General features: G+C 45.3%; 1 protein-coding gene across 1 annotated transcript in view; it reads left to right on the top strand.

Moving 5' to 3' along the window:
* Window positions 1-21,035, top strand: part of LOC120931160 (insulin-like growth factor 1 receptor) — a 51,968-nt gene that overhangs the window by 16,145 nt on the left and 14,788 nt on the right. The window contains exons 2-3 of the mRNA XM_040342351.1: window positions 4,624-5,175; window positions 12,300-12,609. Of these exons, the coding sequence (XP_040198285.1) occupies window positions 4,624-5,175; window positions 12,300-12,609 (862 nt within the window). The remainder of the gene's footprint in view (window positions 1-4,623; window positions 5,176-12,299; window positions 12,610-21,035) is intronic.

Below are 21,035 nucleotides of genomic sequence, written 5' to 3'. Positions count from 1 at the left end.
GCGCTGGATACGCCGATTCACAAACGTACGTGCGCCCGTCGGAATTTTTTTATGTCGTTTGCGTAAGGCTTTTCGGGTGTAACGTTGCACCTGCTTCTATGAGGCATACGCAATGTTAAGTATGGACGTCGTTCCCGCGTCAAATTTTTAATTTTTTACGTTGTTTGCGTAAGTCGTTCGCAAATAGAGCTGGACGTAATTTACGTTCACGTCAAAACCAATACGTCCTTGCGGCGTACTTTGGAGCAATGCACACTGGGATATGTACACGGACGTCGGGTCACCACCCATTTACATAAAACACGCCCCCCTCATTTGAATTAGGCGCGCTTACGTTGGCCCGATTTATGATACGCCGCCGTAACTTAGGAGGCAAGTGCTTTGTGAATACAGCACTTGCCTCTCTGATTAACGGCGCATTGTTACGGCGGCGTAGCATATCGTATTTACGCTACGCCGCCGTAACAATGCGCCGGCTACCTGAATCTAGCCCATAATGTTGTGTGTTTCTTCCAAACAACTCAACTTTGGTTTCATCTGTCCACAGAATATTTTGCCAGTACTGCTGTGGAACATCTAGGTGCTCTTGTGCAAACTGTGAACGTGCAGCAATGTTTTTTTTGGACAGCAGTGGCTTCCTCTGTGGTATCCTCCCAAGAAATCCATTCTTGTTTAGTGTTTTACGTATCGTAGATTCGCTAACAGGGATGTTAGCATATGCCAGAGACTTTTGTAAGTCTTTAGCTGACACTCTAGGATTCTTCTTCACCTCATTGAGCAGTCTGCGCTGTGCTCTTGCAGTCATCTTTACAGGACGGCCACTCCTAGGGAGAGTAGCAGCAGTGCTGAACTTTCTCCATTTATAGACAATTTGTCTTACCGTGGACTGATAAACAGCAAGGCTTTTGGAGATACTTTTATAACCCTTTCTAGCTTTATGCCAATCAACAATTCTTAATTGTAGGTCCTCTGAGAGCTCTTTTGTGCGAGGCATCATTCCCATCAGGCAATGCTTCTTGTGAAAAGCAAACCCAGAACTGGTGTGTGTCTTTTATAGGACAGGGAGGCTGTAACCAACACCTCTAATCTCATCTCATTGATTGGACTCCAGTTGGCTGACGCCTCACTCCAATTAGCTCTTGGAGATGTCATTAGTCTAGGGGTTCACATACTTTTCCCACCTGCACTGTGAATGTTTACATGGTGTGTTCAATAAAAACATGGTAACATTTAATTCTTTGTGTGTTATTAGTTTAAGCAGACTGTGATTGTCTATTGTTGTGACTTAGATAATCAGATCACATTTTATGACCAATTTGTGCAGAAATCCATATCACTCCAAATGGGTTCACATACTTTTAATTGCAACTGTAATAATATACTGCACCAACCTAAGGAAATGTGAGCAGCCAACACAACAATCAGACTAATTGTGAACACGTGTAAATATAAAGTGTAGCGATAAAGAGTGTATTAGGTGGATGACCCAACCTAAAATTTGTAAAACCGTCTCTGAAAACGAAATAAAAACATTTTGTTGGATTAAAAAAAAAAAGTTTGTAAAACCGTAAGATAGTGGAAAGACCTATCCTGAATAACACCCTAAAGTGCATGTAAAAAATCCCTTGCGGTATAGTATTGCAAGAAAATCACTGACAGAGAATAACAAAAATAAGTACAGTTGAGCCTTGGATTACGAGCATAATCCGTTCCAAGAGAATGCTCGTAATCCAAAGTACTCGCATATCAAAGCAAGTTTTCCCACTGAAGTCAATGGAAACGAAAATAATGTGTTCTGCATTGACTTCAATGGGATGCAATACCGAATGCGGCCAGAGGTGGGGGGGTGCCAGAGAGAGCCGAAAACAGCCGAAAAGAACCGAGGGCACTTCGGCTCGGGTTCTGTGCCCCTGTACCTCAGGTCAAATGAGGTACTGCAGGCCTATTTTTGGCTCTGCTCAGCTCCTGCGCCCCCAAACCTCAGGCCAAATGAGGTACTGCATGCATATTTAGCTTGAATTCTGCTCGTCTTGGGAGTCAACACTCGCAAACCGAGTCAGAATTTTAAAAAAAAGTTGCTCGCAAATCAAAACTCTCTCAAACCAAGTTACTCTTAAACCGAGGTTCCACTGTATTTAAACAAAGTGATCATTAACACCACTGAGTGAACAAATAAAATCCACAACTGTGTAATCACTGATTATGCATCAAATCTCTGAAATGACAACAATGATATATATGCATGAAATGTGGTCCAGGTATCACAACAGAGAACCGCCAAGTGCAATAAAAAATCCAGTATCTAGTGAAAGAGAAATAATAATATTTCTAACTTAAAATAACTTAAGAGTCCATACAAAAGAAATCAGCAGTAATGTAAGCAGATGACACACTGTTGTTGCAGACGTCTAATGCCGCGTACACACAATCAGACTTTCCGATGGAGATGCAGAGTCCGTCCTTACATCAGGTGCCTCCAGCAGAGTCAGTCCTTGCATCAGGTGCCCCCAACAGAGTCCATACTTACATCAAGTGTTCTCAGCAGAGTCCCTTCTTACATCAGGTGTCCCCAGCAGAGTCCCTCCTTATATCATGTGTCCCCAGCAGAGTCCCTTCTTACATCAGGTGTCCCCAGCAGAGTCCCTCTTTACATCAGGCGTCCCCAGCAGAGTCCCTCCTTACATCAGGCGTCCCCAGCAGAGTCCCTCCTTATATCAGGCGTCCCCAGCAGAGTCCCTCCTTATATCATGTGTCCCCAGCCCAGCAGAGTCCCTTCTTACATCAGGCACCGCAGTAGCAGCTTAATCTCTATTGTACTAGCCGCCAGTGTTCTTCTGATCTTCTTAAAATTGGCGGCCGGCGGAGACATTGTCTCCGCCAGCCGCGGAGAAAATTCCGAAAAAACTGATTTCCCTGGACATTTCCCTGGACAAAATAAAATCGGGAAAAGTGTCTAAATCCCGGGAATGTCCTGGGAAATTCGGGACAGTTGGTAACTATGTGCACTTATTCACAACTATTCAGAAGAACACAACCTTCAAGTGTGTACGATGTATGTCCTTTGGGGAGAAGGTTGCAGCAGGTCCCGGTAGCACGCAGAGTTACTTGGAACTAAAGGCAAAACTTTTTTTCATTTTGGATAGAGTAAGGGAGGGTCATAACCCTGGTAAGGTTTATTTTTGCCATCTGTGTCCCATTGGGGTCCCATTAAATATTCCTCAAAAGTAAGGACACCATGATTCCTAAACTGAGCTGGTCCAGGCCGTAATCTGGTTGGGTATGGCTGTACTTTTCTTTTGGTTTTCCCAGCACCGAAGAGCTATAGTAATGGCTTGTAGCAGAAAAGCAGGTATCAGGGCCATTAGGGTTTGTTCTTAGGTGTGGTAGCCCTTGCTGCCCCTCTGAAGAGAACGGTTGACAGGTGGCTGGAAGGCGATATGCCACCTCCTTGCTGGCTGTTTCAACCCCAAAAAAAGGTGACCAGATTTTTAAAATAAATTCCGGGGACATATTTTTTTCTTTCCTAGTAATGGCAACAATCAGCAACTCTCTGCTCGTCGCTGCCTGCCTCACAGCCTCTCAAGTCTTACTCTTCGGGCCCCGGCTACTACTGGATGAGGAGCGGAGGAAGATCACTCCGCCAGGGAAGGCAAGGAGATAGGCAGGTGGCTGACCAGAGCCAAGGCAGAAGAACATGCGAGCGAAGCTGAATGGGCATGCGCCCGAAACTGAAGAAATATTCCCTCCGCTCCGACCAGCACATGATCATCAGAAAGGGGGACAGATAATGGGAAAAATACGACCCCCCTATGCTAGTAGGCACGGCGGAGCGGGGGTGTGTAATTCTAATTTTTTTATTTTAATTCTGCACTTATTGTCTTTGAAATTGCCCCTGCCCCCTATTAAATCCAATCTGGGGACAAAACCAGGGACAGACTTGGTCCGGGGACAGTGTCCTCAATCAGGGGACTGTCCCCTGAAACTGGGGATGTCTGGTCACCCTACCCAAAAAGGCTCAACCAAATGTGGTGGTTGGGCAGTTGCGACGCTGCCCCAGTAACTAATGGGTCATGCTCGGTGACCGTACTGCACACCGAGTGCCAATGAGTTCAAGTTTTGCCATGCTCCACAGTATGTGGACAGCCCTAAGCGGCTGCATGTCTTTGTTTCAGTGGGTGGTTGGTGGGAGTGGTAAATCCAGGGCTCCACCTGCTTTCACAGCTCCCTGGCTGCATGTCTGAACAAAGCTTACACTTGCAATTGGCGGGCGATAAGACCAGGGGGTTGAGCCACTTTTTTTTTATGTTGTATTTTTTATGTTGTATTATTATGTTGTATTATGTTGTATTTTTAATTTTGTATTAAGTGAAGGTTATATGTCCTGTTTACTGATAACAGTAAACAGGACAAAGAGAGGGTGAATCTCCCTTATTGGGGACACAGACAGCAATAAAGTCCCAGCAGATGTTCTTATCCCTCTCCGCTCTTTTCAAAACTTCAGTTCTACTTTCAGCCTCTTTTGGCAACTGATAATCTTCTAACGATGTAACGGTGAAATCTGCATTTGAATTGTTTGCAAAACACATTGTAGATCTAATTTTATAATTTTTATGTTGCCCACAGTATGCAGCAACAGCATTGACATACGTAACAATGTAAGTGAATTTAAGGAGCTGGAAGACTGTGTCGTGATTGAAGGCTACCTCCAGATTTCATTAATCTTCACCGCAAAGGTTGAAGATTTCCGGAACTTGCGTTTTCCCAAGCTCACAGTGATTACAGATTATTTACTGCTTTTCGGGGTGTCGGGCCTGGAGAGTCTGAGTGACCTCTTTCCCAACCTCACCGTCATCCGTGGCCGCGTTCTGTACTACAACTACGCCTTGGTTATCTTCGAGATGACGGACCTAAAGGAGATTGGGCTTTACAGCTTGCGGAATATTAAACGGGGTGCTATAAGGATCGAAAAGAACCCCAAATTGTGCTACCTTTCTACTGTGGATTGGTCACTGGTCTTGGAAGCGGTCTACAACAATTACATTGTCGGGAATAAACCACCAAAGGACTGTGGAGATATGTGTCCTGGCACTATGGAAGATAAGCCAATTTGCCAGAAAACCGTGATTGACAATGAATTTTCATACCACTGCTGGTCAGCCGAACATTGCCAGAAAGGTAAGATCATGCAAATGTGATATGCTTTAGGTGTGGGCACAAAGAAAAGACTGCGCCAGTCCAAGTCCCGAGTATATTCCCTGGGTCCCCCTCCACACTGATTGCTGGCTTTAGGAGCTCATCCTGCTTGTCACAGATGGCTTCCAACATCTTAAACCATGATGCATTTCACCCTAATTGGGCTTATTCGTAGAGGTCACCTCTTTAGATAAGTCCAGTCAGGGTGAAATGCATCAAGGCGCCTGGCTTGGGGTACGGAAAATGTTGGAAGCCAACTGCTAGACTATGGGTGAAGTGTTTCACACTAATCGGGTTTATTCGTAGAGGTCACCTCTTCAGATAAGCCCAGTCACAGTGAAATGCATCAAGGTACATGGCCTAGGGCGCGGATTATGTTCACAGCCATCCTCTAGACTATTTTTATTTGTAGAAGGCGGACTATGATGGAAACTGTGACAGACTCAGAATGTAACGGAACGTCCCACACTCCGCTGGAGTGCTTCCGTCATATACCGCTTCCTATCAGTCTGGATATAGATATCAGATATTCCAGCTGCCCTCAACACACAATGAGACAAGACTTGTTTGTGTGCTAAACATGGAGGGGTGGATTCAGATAGACTTACGACGGGTGTATCAGTAGATACGCCGTCGTAAGTCCGAATCCTCGCCATCGTAACTGTATGCTCAAACTGAGATACGCTTAAATGTTGCTAAGATACGACCGGCGTAAGTCTCCTACGCCGTCGTATCTTAACTGCATATTTACGCTGGCCGCTAGGGGCGTGTACGCTGATTTACGCCTAGAATATGTAAATCAGCTATATACGCCGATTCACGAACATACGCCCGGCCGTCGCAGTAAAGATACGCCATTTACGTAAGGGGTTTTCAGGCGTAAAGTTATTCCACCAAATACATGGCGCAGCCAATGTTAAGTATGGCCGTCGTTCCCGCGTCAAAATTTTAAAATTTTACGTTGTTTGCATAACTCGTCCGTAAATGGGGCTGGCCCGTAATTTACGTTCGCGTCGAAAGCATGACGATTTGCCGACGTCATTTGAAGCATGCGCACTGGGATAGGTCCATGGACGGCGCATGCGCCGTTCATTATAAACGTCAAATACGTGGGGTCACTAGTATTTTACATAGAACACGCCCCCAACCAGCCTATTTTGAATTAGGCGGGATTACGCCGGCCCAGTTACACTGGGCCGCCGTAAGTTTCAGCGCAAGTTCTATGTGAATACAGTACTTGCTGCTCAATCTTACGGCCGAGTAGTGTATCTGAGATACGCTACGCTCGCCTAATTCTACCTGAATCTAGGCCGGAGTGTTTAATAGAACCAAGAATACAGCCTTATATACAGTTAGAGCAGGTAACCAGAACATAAACATGAGCTAATTAACTAATCATTTACCCAGACGAGGTGACTCCGAGATATGACCTTTCAAGGTAGACATCCCGTCTCCTCTTACCTGCTATACAATACACATTATCATAAGTGTAAACACAGGACATCTTCACACAATAGCAGGGTCAATTAGCACAGAGAACAGGGATGGCTGGAGGCGAGGACATTAGCATCTATGAATGAGTCATTCTTACAACCAACCCTTTGAGTTCAGAATCAACAACCAGCAAATAGTTCTCACAGATATCCTGGAATATATTGTGGATAATAATGACATAATAATCCCCTCTTAGGTAGTCCAAGATATAATTTCTCAGTCATCCTATGCCCCTAGTGGACATAGGATGATTTTAGACATAAGAGGGTCCAAGTCTGTCACAGAAACCAACTGCTAGACTATGGCTGCCGTGTTTCACCCTTATTGGGCCTATTCATAGAGGTCACCTCTTCAGATAAGCCCAGTCGTGGTAAAATGCATCAAGACGTCTGGCTTAGGATGCGGACTATGTTAGAAGCCAACTTCTAGACTAGGCCTGATGTGTTTCACGCTAATTGGGCTTATTTGTAGAGGTCACCTCTTCAGATAAGCCCAGTTGACAGCCATCCTCTAGACTATTCTTATTTGTAGAAGGCGGACTATGATGGAAACAAACTGCTAGACTATGCCTGACGTGTTTCACCCTAATTGGGCTTATTCGTAGAGGTAACCTCTTCAGATGAGCCCAGTTGAGGTGAAATGCGCCAGTTCATCATGGTTTGGGAGGGGGACTATTTCAGAAGCCAACTGCTTTGATTAAACTTTATGGTGGGACTTTATGGAAGTGCCACTGTGTCTTTTCTTTTTTCCATGCTTTAGACAACCCTATAGAATGGTTGTAACTTGTGTGTTGAGAAATAACAGTGACCATTCACATTTCTTTATGGTGACTGTAATGGTCACCACCGTTTACGACCTTCCATCAACTACGACAGCTCATCTGACACACAGACAAACCAGCAGGCATCCCATTTCCCAGAATAACGAGACTTGGTCCGTGTTCTCTGGTTTCAAATGTAAGACAACTTTAATGGTTCACTCTCAGATTTTATACAGTTTTCAAGGCACAGGAACAATCAAACTCTCCACCCACACCCTGGGGGGGCTTTAATACACCTTCAGATGGCTAATTGCTAAACATTCTAGACATGTCGGCGCCGGCCTATAATTATCATGATCTAATCACTGCACATTCCTTCATTAACAGAACTCAAACAAAACACCATCACACAATGATCTCTTCTCAATCCACATCCATAGACAGACGTTCTGTCTCTGCATACAGCTTGACAGAAAGGTATTCACACCTCTGAGCATCAATAGGCTTAAAGCAGTGTTATCACACAATGAAAGGTCTTTCAGAAGCAGACTCAATTAGCATGTCACTAGCCAGGGCTAATCATAGAAATGAGTCACTATTGACTGGTTGGGTCACAATGAACCAACAACTTGCAATATCTCAAGATCCTGCAATATGAACTATCAGTGATGTCCCCTGTCCTGTAATTTAGGATATCATTTCTCAGTCACCCTATGGCCCTATCGGACATAAGGTGACCCTAGACATAAGACTCCTTGGTGACGCCGGTCATCCTTACAAAGTCTCCATTTGTCCCGGGTCATTCCGTTACAGTGACTATGTAGGAATTGCATTAAAGGAGGCAAATAAGGTCAGGAGTCCAACACTGGCTGCATGCTTGTTTTTGGTGTTTGATTTTCCTAATGGCGAAGCAAGATTAAGGAGCTTGCAGTTCTAACAAGTCGGTTTAGACCATTTTTTCATAATAGGTGTCTTTAAAGCTCAACTCAAAGAAAAATCAATTGGACCTACCTTGTGACCTCTAATGATTGCTATTTAAAATCCGGAGGGTTGCTGGCAAAGCTCAAATTGCCATTGGTACACCGTGCCACATACAGTCCTGAGTTGTGATCTTCCAGGTTGTGCTGCAGTGACTTCCCTTTCCTTGAGGACCTCTTCATATGGATTGCAAGTGGCTGGCGTGTGGCTTCCCATTTGGCTGTAATGGGTGCATTTTACAGGCAGTGAAGAATTTAAATTTCTGCAGCCATGAAGCATCGCGCCTGCAGCATGTGTACTACCTTCCAGCTGCAATATTAGGATTTAGGTGGGTGGTGGTAAAAACAAGGATCAGCCCCCTATTTTTACTGCCCCACACCCATGATTGCCTCCTAAATGCCTGGTATCTGCTGCTTTATTGCCCCTGAAAAGCATTCATTTGCAGGCTGCTTCTCAGAGGGCAGCGGGCACTGCCGCCACAGTGAAAGTGCCCTTAGGGTGAGTGAGTGTAATGGGTCACTTGACTGACACGTCTTCTATTCAAAAATCTTCTTGTAAGTCACTGCAACACCACTTGGAAGACCACAGCTTAGGCTGGAAGTGGCATGGACTACCACATTGTGCCTCCCAGCAGCCCTCTAGATGTTACAATTATTTGAGGGAACGCACAGGCCCAATGTAAAGTTTACAAATCAACTTGTCAACAAGTTTAGCTTTTAATTCACCCATCATATGAAACTAAATTGGAGTACATGGCTTTTCTGTTGCTTTTGGTTATGTTTGATGTGAATGCTCCTAAGACGTAGGGATGAGCTTTGTGTTCGAGTCGAACTCGCGTTCGACTCGAACATCGTTAGTTCGATCGTTCGTCGAATTACGAACATTATGGGCCGTTCGCCCCCAAATTCGAGTGGCATGTCACGGCTCATAATTCACTGCAGCATCGCAGTGCATTGCTGGCTGATAATTGGCCAAGCATGCACTACGACCCGCATGCTTGGCCAATCACAGCTTGCAAAAAACGGAGAGCCATAATTGGCCAAAGCCAGGGTGGCTTTGACCAATTATGGCTCAGGGGGTTTAGTACACGCCCCACACTATATAAGGTTGCCTGGAAGTCGGCCTTGTGTAGTGTGTTGCAGTGGTTTACAGAAAGAGACAGAAAGAGAGAGTGTGCGGGGTCGCCTCCCCTATATAAGAAATGTCAAAGCTCCAGCCACGTCATTCCGCTGGGCTGTGTCCGGCGGAGAGAGGCGGCCTCCGATGCTGTGCTCTGGAGCTCTGGATGCCAGAAGATCTTCTCATCGCTGGACCGGAGAGGAGATCACCCGTCGCTGAATACAGACAACGTTGGAGCAGGGAGTCACCTTGTCTGGGTAAATGATTAGTAATTAGCTCATGTAGATTCTCTCGGAGACAGACTGTCTGTCTCCTAAAAGATGTGTATTGGAGGCTCGTTAGTACCCATTGTATGATGTTGTAGGTGGAGTGTGTCATTGTCCATTTGATTACTGCAAGTATTCTTTTTGGTGTATACAAGAGCCTGCCTTCTCAATAAAGATTGTTCTATGCCTGGTACACAAAGTCTTGGCTCATGTTTGGGGGAATATTCTAACCATTGGGAAGAATCATCCTGGAAATTGCATTCATCTCCACTATCCCTCTACCTCCTAGGGTAGCGATAATCCCTTATGCTCGGCGATTGAGGGATGGAAAGAAGGCTGCAGTACCATAACCACTGCAGCTCTTAACATACCCCATAGATGCCAAATACAGGTTTTGTCAGCAAGTTTTTGCATCCATGAATATATATATATATATATATATACACAGGGGGGTAGATTCAGGTAGCTTTTACGGCGGCCTATCTCCAGATACGCCGCCGTAATTTGAAATCTGCGCCGGCGTATCGTTACGCCGATTCTCAAAGGCAAATACGCTACAAAAATAGGCTTCCTCCGCCGACGTAACTTGAATGCGGTGGCGGCGTATAATTGTGTGCAATATTACGTTGGCCGCTAGGGGGCGCTTCCGTTGTTTTCGACGTAGAATATGCAAATTAACTAGATACGCCGATTCACAAACGTACGTACGACCGGCGCAATTTATTTACGTCGTTTACGTTAGGCTTTTTCGGCGTAAGGTTGCTCCTGCTTTTAGGTGGCGCAGCCAATGTTAAGTATGGGCGTCGTTCCCGCTTCGAAATGTGAATTTATTACGTTGTTTGCGTAAGTCGTTCGCGAATAGGGCTGGAATTTACGTTCACGTCGAAAGCAATGACGATTTGCGTTGGAATTTCGAGCATGCGCAGCGGGGATTTTTTCACGAACGGCGCATGCGCCGTTCGTAAAAAGCGTAAAATCCGCGGGGTCAACCTAATTTAAATAAATACGATACGCTGCGCCGCCGTAAGTAGGGGCGCAGATACCTGAATCCAGCCCAGGGCTTTTTTCTCAAACAATAGGTGCTAGAACTTAACCACGGCCCCACAAAACCCCTCCCCCTACACACACCCTCCAAATCACATCAAATAGTGGGCGTGGTCAGTAAAATTTCACGAAAACAGTAGGAGGGTCTTAAAGGGGCATTACAATTTGCTTGAAATCCGTACAGAGATAAAAATCTAATACTGTATCTGGTATAAACATTTCCCTGCAGTAGACGCGACTTAATAAGGACATTTTTGTGGTTAAATCTTGAACTGAATACTTCCGTTTTATACTCCGGCTTCTAATGAGAGAGTTATGTCTCTTATGCCGCGTACACACGATAATTTTTCAGCATGATAGAAAACTTCCTTTTTCAGCATGTCCAAAAAACGAAATTTTTCCAACTTTATCATTAAAAACGACGTTGCCCACACACCATCGTTTTAAAAAAATGATGAACAAAGCGCGGTGACGTACAACACGTACAACGCCACTCTAAGGCCCCGTACTCACGACCAAACATGTCTGCTGAAACTGGTCGGCAGACCAATTTCAGCAGACATGTTCCGTCGTGTGTACAGCCGCGCGGACAGGATTCCAGCAAACAATTGTCTGACAGACCGTTTCTGAGCAGACAACCGTTTCCCGGACTTGCTTTAAAACAGTCCGCTGGAAACCTGTCCGCCCGGACATGTACGGTCGTCTGTACAGACCTACCGTACATGTCCTGCCGCCCGCCATCCCTCGCATGCGTCGAATAACTTCGACGCATGCGTGGAAGCATTTTCAAGGCAGGCTGCCCACGCCGGCGCGTCATTGTCGCGGCGACACCGCGTCATCGACGCGTCGACACCGCGGACACGCCCCGCGTATTGTTTACGCGCGGTCTTCTGTTCGATGGTGTGTATAGCCATCGAACAGAAGTCCCCGGGCAGGCCCCGGCCAGACATGTCCGATGGAAAAGGTCTGCAGACCGTTTTCATCGGACATGTCCTGCCGTGAGTACTCGGCCTAAAGGGGAAGTTTTATTCGCCTTTTGGCTGCTTTAGCTGATTCCGTGTTAGTAAAAGACGATTTGCGCTTTTCCGTCTGTTACAGCGTGATGAATGTGCTTACCCCATTCTGAACGCTAGTTTTACCAGAACGAGCGCTCCCGTCTCATTACTTGCTTCTGAGCATGCGCGGGTTTAAAACGTCGTTTTAGCCCACACACGATCATTTTTTACAACCCGAAAAAACACCTTTTTAAAACAGCGTTAAAAAATGCAGCATGTTCGAAAAAAAATTGAAACTGAAAAACGATGTGCAGCCCACACACGATCATTTTAAATGATGTTTTTTTAAAAACAACGTTTTTTTCATGCTGAAAAATGATCGTGTGTACGCGGCATTAGGACTTGTTTTGAAATTTTTGTCATATTTTATGCGTTTTTTTGTCCCTGCAGTGTGCCCCGGCAAGTGTGAGAGACTCTCCTGTACAGACAAGGGCGAGTGCTGCCATCCGGAGTGCCTGGGAAGCTGTACCGCTGCAAACAACGACAGCGCCTGCGTGGCTTGTCAACACTTCTTCTACGAAGACAGATGTGTCCCCAGCTGTCCAGAGAACACCTACAGCTTTCAGGGGTGGCGCTGCATCACCTTGGAAGAATGTGCCAACATGCACACCATATATAATGTCACAGACCATTACATCCTCCATAACGGGGAGTGTGTGTACGAATGTCCATTAGGATATCGAGCCAATGACAGTCAAAGGTAACCGTGTCCATTTCTTTGTAATGACCAGGGCTTTTTTTCAGCAGGAATGTGAGGGAATGCCGTTCCAGTACCTCCTAGCATTGTAATGACTGGGGTGTGCTGGAGGGTCTATGGGGATCTATTGTCACTGGGGGAAGGGGGTCTTTTGTTGCTGGAAGGGTTTTATGTTACCTGACGGGTCTACTGCTGAGGGATGGGTCTACTGATGCCAGCTCCTGAGCAGGGCCGCCATCAGGGGGGTACAGGCAGTACACCTGTAAGGGGCCCGGAGGTCCCCAGGGGCCGGATGGCAACCCTCTTAAAAAAAGGGGTCCGGAGGTCCCCAGGGGCCCGGAGGCCCACAGAGCCCCATATGGCAACCCCCCTTTTTTTTTATTTCATTTTTTATAAAAAATATATATTTTTTTTTATAAAAAAAAATATTTTTTTTCAATATATTTTTATTTTATTTTTTATTAAAGAGCCATTTTTTTTGTATATATATTTATTACTATTATTATTATTATTAAAGGGCCCAGAGGTCCCCATGGCCACGGATGGCAACCCCCTTTTTTTTATTAAAAGAAAATATATTTTTATATATATATTTTTTTTTTATTATTAAAGGGCTTAGAGGTCCCCAGGGCCCCATGTGGCAAACCCCCTTTTATTTATTTGTTATAAATGTTTATTTTTTTATTTTTGTTTATATATATTAATTTTTTTATTAAAGGGCCCAGAGGTCCCCAGGGCTCTGGATGGCAACCCCCCTTTTTTTATTTTTTTATAAATGTTTATTTATTTTTATATATATATATATATATATATATATATATATATATATATATATATATATATATATATATATATATATATATATTTTTTTTTTATTAAAGGGCCCAGAGGTTTCTTTTTTTTAATATTAGGTCCCCAGGGCTCCGGATGGCTACCCCCCTTGTTTATATATATTTTTTTTTGTAATGGGCCCCCCCTCTCAATTTCAGGCAGCAGCACCCCCCCCCCCCCCCCTGGTTCTCTGCTCCAGGGGGCCCATGCCTGAAGCTGTGTAAGGGGCCCCATAATTCCTGATGGCTGCCCTGCTCCTGAGAGATATATTATTGCTGGCAGGGGGGCTGTTGTTGCTGGGGTGGGTCTATATTTGCTAGGGGGTATTTTGTGGCTGCAGGATCTGTGGTTGCTGGGGAGGTAAATTGCTAGCTGCAGGGAATTTCATTGCTTTTCTTGTTATTAAAGTGATTGTAAAGGCTCTTTTTTCTTTTTAATAACAAACATGTTATACTTTCCTCCCATGTGCAAGGTTTTTCCACAGAGCAGCCTCAATCCACCTCTTCTGGGGTGCCCCAGCGGTGCTCCTGGCCCCTCCTCTTCATTGGGTACCCCTACGGAGAGACACTTTCCATAGGAGCACTCGTGCGGGCACACTCACTAGTCCTGCTGCTGCGTCCGTGAACACAGACAGTGGGACTCGGCCCCGCCCTCCCAGCTCTTGTGTCATCGGATTTGATTGAGAGCAGCGGGATCTAATGGCTCCTGATGCTATCAATCTACCCAATGAGGGCCCGAGACAGCTGCTGGAGCTGTTGTGCTTGTCCCAGTTGCTGGAAAGATTGGGTTCAGGTAAGAAAGGGGGGGGGGGGCTCTTGGGGGCAGCAGCACTAAAGGGGTTGTAAATCCTCAAGGTTTTTCACTCTATGCATTAAGGTGAAAAACCTTTTGTGATGCAGGTGCCCCCCCAGAGCCCCCCTTTTACTTACCTGAACCCGATCTTTTCAGCGACGGGGACAAGCTTAGCAGCTCCAGCCAGTGTCTCGTGTTCTGATTGGAGAGATTTATAGCAGCGCAGTCATTGGCTCCTGCTGCTGTCAATCAAATCCAATGATGCGGGGGCGGGGCTGAGTCCTGCTGTCTGTGTCAATGGACGCAGCAGGACACGGAAGCGCGCCCGCACAAGTTCCCAAAGGGGGAGCGGCTCTCCAATGGGGCACTCGAAAAGAGGAGGAGCCAGGAGTGCCACTGAAGGACCCCAGAAGAGGAGGATCAGTGCCACTCTGTGTAAAACCAACTGCACAGAGGAGGTAAGTGTAGCGCTACCCCCGAAGGAGGCACTGGTTTGATTTGGGATCTACTCTCTTTTGGTTTTGCTCACCCCTATTTAACTAACTCAAACCCTCCCTTGACACATCAGAAGTCTGGAGAATGAGATATTGTGACCCCTGCTGAGCTGGAGTCACAATAGCAAGCATGCAATATACAGTGACAATATAGCAATTGAATTACCTGCGGTTGTAGACGGTCCCTCCAGACAAAGAAAAGAAAAGAATACACTCCACACAGTGAATATATTTGAATGTAAAGAGAGATAAGTTTACTGTACAGAACTTAACAGGCAAGCATAAGTTCAAGCATAAACACAACTAGCAAGTAAGGACTTAATATGATCCGCAAGGGCCCTTGCAAGGATCTGCAATTTATGTAAGCAAAAGAAAGTTAACCTATGAATGGTACCATTCGTTTAATCTAATAGCAGGCAGTCCATGCTCGCGAGCGCCCTCTAACGGGCAGTCCTACAGAACAGTTAATATCCCCGTTGCGGCCGGTCGGTGCACGTTAAAGTTTGTAATCCACCGGTGGCAATTGGGGAAAAGGAAGCCTAAGCAACAAAATGTCTAGGGTAGTTGAATGTTGGTGGATTGACTGCTCGTCAGCGTCAACCACTTCTGTGTAACACTGGAACAGTTAAATGGGCCTCTAAGTCCCGGCTAGGGGCCGAACAAATGTCTGTGGCCTGTGAAATGGCACTAGGTGTCTGTGTTAAACCGAGAGTCTGAAGTTGAGCATGTGCTCTCTCACCCAACAGGCCGATCCGCCTGAGTTCTCCTCAGAAAGGGCGCGCTGACAAGCACTGCTCCACGGCACACAGGATCCCGGATGGAGGTACTCCACTGTTTCAGTGTCAGCTGGGCAGTCTCCTCATCTTCATGAACACGGGTCGGATGCTGGGGTCTTGCTTCCGTCTGGATGGCTGGCTTCTCAGTGGATAGGCCCAGGCTTCTGGCCTAACGGCACGGCTGTGCTCTGTTAGCGGGTCCGCAGAGGAGAGAAGTGCAGGTCCCGAGAGAAAAAGAGCAGCCACTCCCTTTCCTTAAATAACCTCCCCCATAAGTCCGTGCAGAGGTGTCACATGTTCCAATAATACAGGGCATTGTGGGAAGTGTAGTCTGTTTCTCCTACGAGTCAGTGGAGTCCATATCTCCTGCTACTTGCAATGGGGATGACCTGTCGTAAAGTTCTGACAGGATGACCCCGCTACACAAGTATGACATGTTTTTTTTTTTTTAACTGCTTGCCGACCATCACACAACGATATACATGGCATGGGCAGGCAGATGGACGTATATATACGTCCCCTTTAAGAAGCATCATTGCAAGCTCCGTGACTCCGACCGCAGATCCCGCGAACTCGATGTCCGCGGGGATACCCGCGATCGTCTCACGGAGAGGAAGAACGGGCAAATGCTGATGTAAACAAGCATTTCCCCATTCTTCCTAGTGACAGGAAACTGATCACAGCTTCCTAGAATCCAAAGCGGTGATCAGTGACGTGTAACACACAGCCCATCCTCCCTACAGTTAGAATCACTCCCTAGGACACACTTAACCCCTTCAACGCCACCTAGTGGTTAACCCCTTCACTGCCAGTGGCATTTTCACAGTAATCAGTGCATTTTTATAGCACTGATCGCTGTAAAAATGACAATGGTCCCAAAAATTGTCCGATTTGTCTGCCATAAAGTCGCAGTCACGATAAAAATCGCAGATCGCCGCCATTACGAGTAAAAAAAAGAAATCAATAATAAAAATGCCATAAATCTATCCCCTATTTTGTAGATGCTATAACTTTTGCGCAAACCAATCAAACGCTTATTGCGTTTTTCTTTTTACCAAAAATATGTAGAAGTATACGTATCGGCCTAAACTGTGGAAAATTTTTGTTTTTGTTTTATATATTTTTGGGGGGATATTTATTATAGCAAAAAGTAAAAAATATTGTTTTTTTTTCAAAATTGTCGCTCTATTTTTGTTTATAGCGCAAAAAAAAAAATTGCATGGGTGATCAAATACCACCAAAAGAAAGCTCTATTTGTGGGAAAAAAAGGACGTCAATTTTGTTTTGGAGCCACGTCGCATGACCGCACAATTGTCCGTTAAAGCGACGCAGTGCCGAATCGCAAAAAGTGCTCTGGTCTTTGGCCAGCGAAATGGTCCGGGGCTTAAGTGGTTAAAACAAACCTTTAGCTATCGATTTAATGCTTAGAATGTGTACTTGTCTCAATCCAAAGCACCTGGTATGATTTATTGCTGCTGTATCCTTCTTCTGCTATCTGCAGGAGTCACTTCTGACAGTCTAGGGCAGGGGTTCCCTTAAAGCGGTGGTTCACCCTATAAAAAATTTCTAACACTACATCCAGCCCAGTTCTGCAAATAATTTTTTTTGTCGCGGTAGATAGCGTGTATCGTTAGAATTCACCGCGGCTTCCGGGTAGGGAATCCCACGGGAGTGGGCATTCCTATTGACATGCCAATTGATTGACATGCTAAACGACGGCGCATACAGCGCGTCACGACTTCCCGAAAGAAGCTCGGGTCGGCTCGGCTCTATTCGGCGCCTGCGCACCGGCGCCGAATAGAGCTCCCGCGGGATTCCCTACCCGGAAGCCGCGTGAATTCTAACGATAAACGCTATCTACGGCGACAAAAAAAAAAGGTCAGTGTAATTTTATTTGCAGGGCTGGGCTGGATGTAGTGTTAGAAATTTTTTATTGGGTGAACCACCGCTTTAACCACTTAAGCCCCGGACCAATATGCAGCTAAATGCCCAGAGGTGTTTTTACAATTTGGCACTGCGCTGCTTTAACTGGTAATTGCGCGGTCATGCAATGTTGTACCGAAACAAAATTTGCGTCTTTTTCTTCGCACAAATAGAGCTTTCTTTTGGTGGTATTTAATCACCTCTGCGGTTTTTATTTTTTGTGCTATAAACAAAAATAGAGCGACAATTTTGAAAAAAATGCAATATTTTTTACTTTTTTTCTATAATAAATATCCCCCAAATATATATTAAAAAAAATGTTTTCCTCAGTTTAGGCCGATACGTATTCTTCTACATATTTTTGGTAAAAAAAATCGCAATAAGCGTTTATCGGTTGGTTTGCGCAAAATTTATAGCGTTTACAAAATAGGGGATACTTTTATTGCATTTTTATTAATTATTTTTTTTTTACTACTAATGGCGGCGATCAGCGATTTTTTTCGTGACTGCGACATTATGGCGGACACTTCGGACAATTTTGACACATTTTTGGGACCATTTTCACAGCAAAAAATGCATTTAAATTGCATTGTTTATTGTGAAAATTACAGTTGCAATTTGGTAGTTAACCACAGGGGGCGCTGAAGAAGTTATGTTTCACCTAGTGTGTGTTTACAACTGTAGGGGGGTGTGGCTGTAGGTCTGACGTCATCGATTGTGTCTCCCTATAAAAGGGATCACTCGATCGATGCAGCCGCCACAGTGAAGCATGGGGAAGCCGTGTTTACATACAGCTCTCCCCGTTCTTCATCCCGGATCGCTCCCACACGAATAACGACCGCCGTATGTACCTGGGGAGGGGTCCCGATCGGATCCCCAGCCCACGTCTAGGCAGCGACATGCGGGCACGTCGTTCTGCCTGTTCGTGCCATTCTGCCGACGTATATGTACATGCGTCGGTCGTTAAGCGGTTAAAGAACTGAAAAACCTCAATGGGAATGGGATTTTTAAGGCAACAAAATGTGTGCGACAACCAGGTCATAAAAAGTTATAGATTTATTACAATACATAAATATATATCAAAAAAAGAACAAACAAAAATAATGTCAAGAATAATGGTAAAAACTTTTCAAGAAAATACTGTAAGTCACCGCATGCCCAATAACAGCGAGCTGTGAGCGTGCAGGACAATTTTTCCAACGCGTTTCAAATTATATACATTCTTCCTCAGGGAAAAGTTGTACAGTATCAATTTCTACAAAAAATAAAAACAGAATAAATAAATAATCAAAGACAACCAAAGACATATTAGGCATAGAGAGAGGGCCGTCATCAACAAAATCCCCCCAACATCAGTTGACAGAAATCATGACTCACCCTCGCTTCAGAAGAGACATGCGCCCAAGCATCCGGAATGTGTGCTCTCAAGAACCCAAACAAAGACGTTGTGAAGGGTACCAAAGATAGAAAGTTGGTGTTCCCCAATCCTCAAATCCATAGGGGGCGGAATTAAAAATAATTCCTTTTGGCCGGCATCCAAAAGCAGCTCCTCTCCTGCTGTGTAACTGGAGGAGGAAGGACGTATGTATATGTATAAGTATCCCAAAAATTCAACTAAGAAATTATTCTTACATTGAAAGGATCAATGGGGGTATCTGTATGTAAGAAATTCCCCAAAGGAAAAAGGGAGGTAAAGTTTTCAAATTACTCACCAGCCTCAGAAAGAACAAAGAAGGAAAATAAATTTCTGGAAACAAGGAAAAAACACAATCACTAGAGTGAATGATGGTCGGACTTTGAGGCAAGACGGAAGTATGTATAAAATATATTGGCCCAGATTCAGGTACATTTGCGCGATATCTGCGGGGGAGCAGGGCAACGATTTTGCCCTGCGCCCCCGCAAATATTTTGCGCTGCCCTCGATTCACGGAGCGGGGGCGGGAATCATTTAAATTAGGCGCGCTCCCGCACGGAGCGTACAGCGCATGCTCCGTCGGGAAACTTTCCCGACGTGCATTGCGGCAAATGACGTCGCAAGGACGTCATTTGCTTCAAAGTGAACGTGAATGGCATCCAGCGCCATTCACGAATCACTTACGCAAACTACGTGAAATTCAAATTTCACGTCGCGGGAGCGGCGGCTATACTTTAGCATTGGCTGCCCCTACTATTAGAAGGGGCAGCCTTGCGCTAAAGTTGCCGTACGGAAACTCCGTACCTGGCTTGCGCAGGGCCCGCGCAAGTTTGTGAATCAGTGGAAGTATGCAATTTGCATACTACACGCTGATCACAATGGGAGCGCCCCCTAGCGGCCCACGCAAGAATGCAGCCTAAAATCTGCGTGGCATAAGAGCCTTATGCCGCGCAGATTTTAGGCTGCAGTCGGTGTAACGAGGTTCCTGAATCAGGAGCACTCGTTACACCGGAGCAAGTAAGCAATTGCGCCGTGTAACCTATGGTTACACGGGCGCAATTGCTTCTTGAATCTGGGCCATTATTTATTACAAAAGTAGAAAAATAGAAAAATTACAACATTGATGAAAAATAAGTAAAACCATCTAAAGATTTAGATGGTTTTACTTATTTTTCATCAATGTTGTAATTTTTCTACTTTTGTAATAAATAATTTGGTCTTGCCTCAAAGTCCGACCATCATTCACTCTAGTGATTGTGTTTTTTCCTTGTTTCTACTATATACGGATGTGAGTGCTTTTCCCTGTGTATCTTGTCCTTCCCTTCCCTTTCCCTGCCTTTTGCCCTCCCTTCCCGTGTTTTTGTGTTTCCTTCCCTTTCCTTCCCTATCCCTATTTGATTGAAAATACATTTCTGTCCAACCAGAATGGAAAGCCTCAACTATCCCTTCATATGAAATGGGGAGGGATAAAATTTCCTTCACACACAAATGCTCCCACTCCTTCAGGAACTGAGAGAGGAATGAATGCCAAAGGGCCCCCTTGGCGTCCTTAAGTACTTACTTTTGTCCCCGATCCAGGTGGTAAAGACCTCCCCTAATTGTGCCTGATTGGCAGATAAGGGGAAAAGAAGCAGGTGGGTCAACGAACAGACCCAAAACTGCCATGTCATCCCATGTCCCCGCCATGGGCGCTGCGTCATTCAAACGCGACACACAGTGAGCGGCAACGCATACGTCCCGCGTCACATGCGTGCCGCGTCATTCAGACGCGACACACAGTCAGCGGCGACGCTGGCGTGCCGCATCACATGGAAGGGTCACTTCCGCAATTGGAATCCCAAAACCCATTGAATCATACAGCCGCGTCACTACAGGCGCAGGCATGATAAACGTGCCGTGTCATAGGTACGCGGCAAGCGATGAAGCCGGGCACTCCATGGATCTCTACCCAAGTCGTTTCCAACCGGAAACAACACAGCGGCCATTTTGACAAAGGGAAAAGTTATTATCAAAATAAGGGCAAAATAGGAAGACATCCCGAAAAATAAAAATAAAAAGGGGAGAGAAACCTTGCATGAGTTCCAAACAAAACAAAAGGGGGGGTCCCAGACCTAAACACCCCCTGATGTTATCCAACCACAGTCCCCTTTGGGGAGGGGGGGCCATAACATTCATATAATGTTTCAAACATAAAGAAAT

The sequence above is a fragment of the Rana temporaria genome, chromosome 3, assembly GCF_905171775.1.
Source record: "Rana temporaria chromosome 3, aRanTem1.1, whole genome shotgun sequence".
Lineage (NCBI taxonomy): Eukaryota > Metazoa > Chordata > Amphibia > Anura > Ranidae > Rana > Rana temporaria.
The sequence above is the reverse complement of the archived record's forward strand: the minus strand, read 5'-3'. Positions and strand labels throughout refer to the sequence as shown.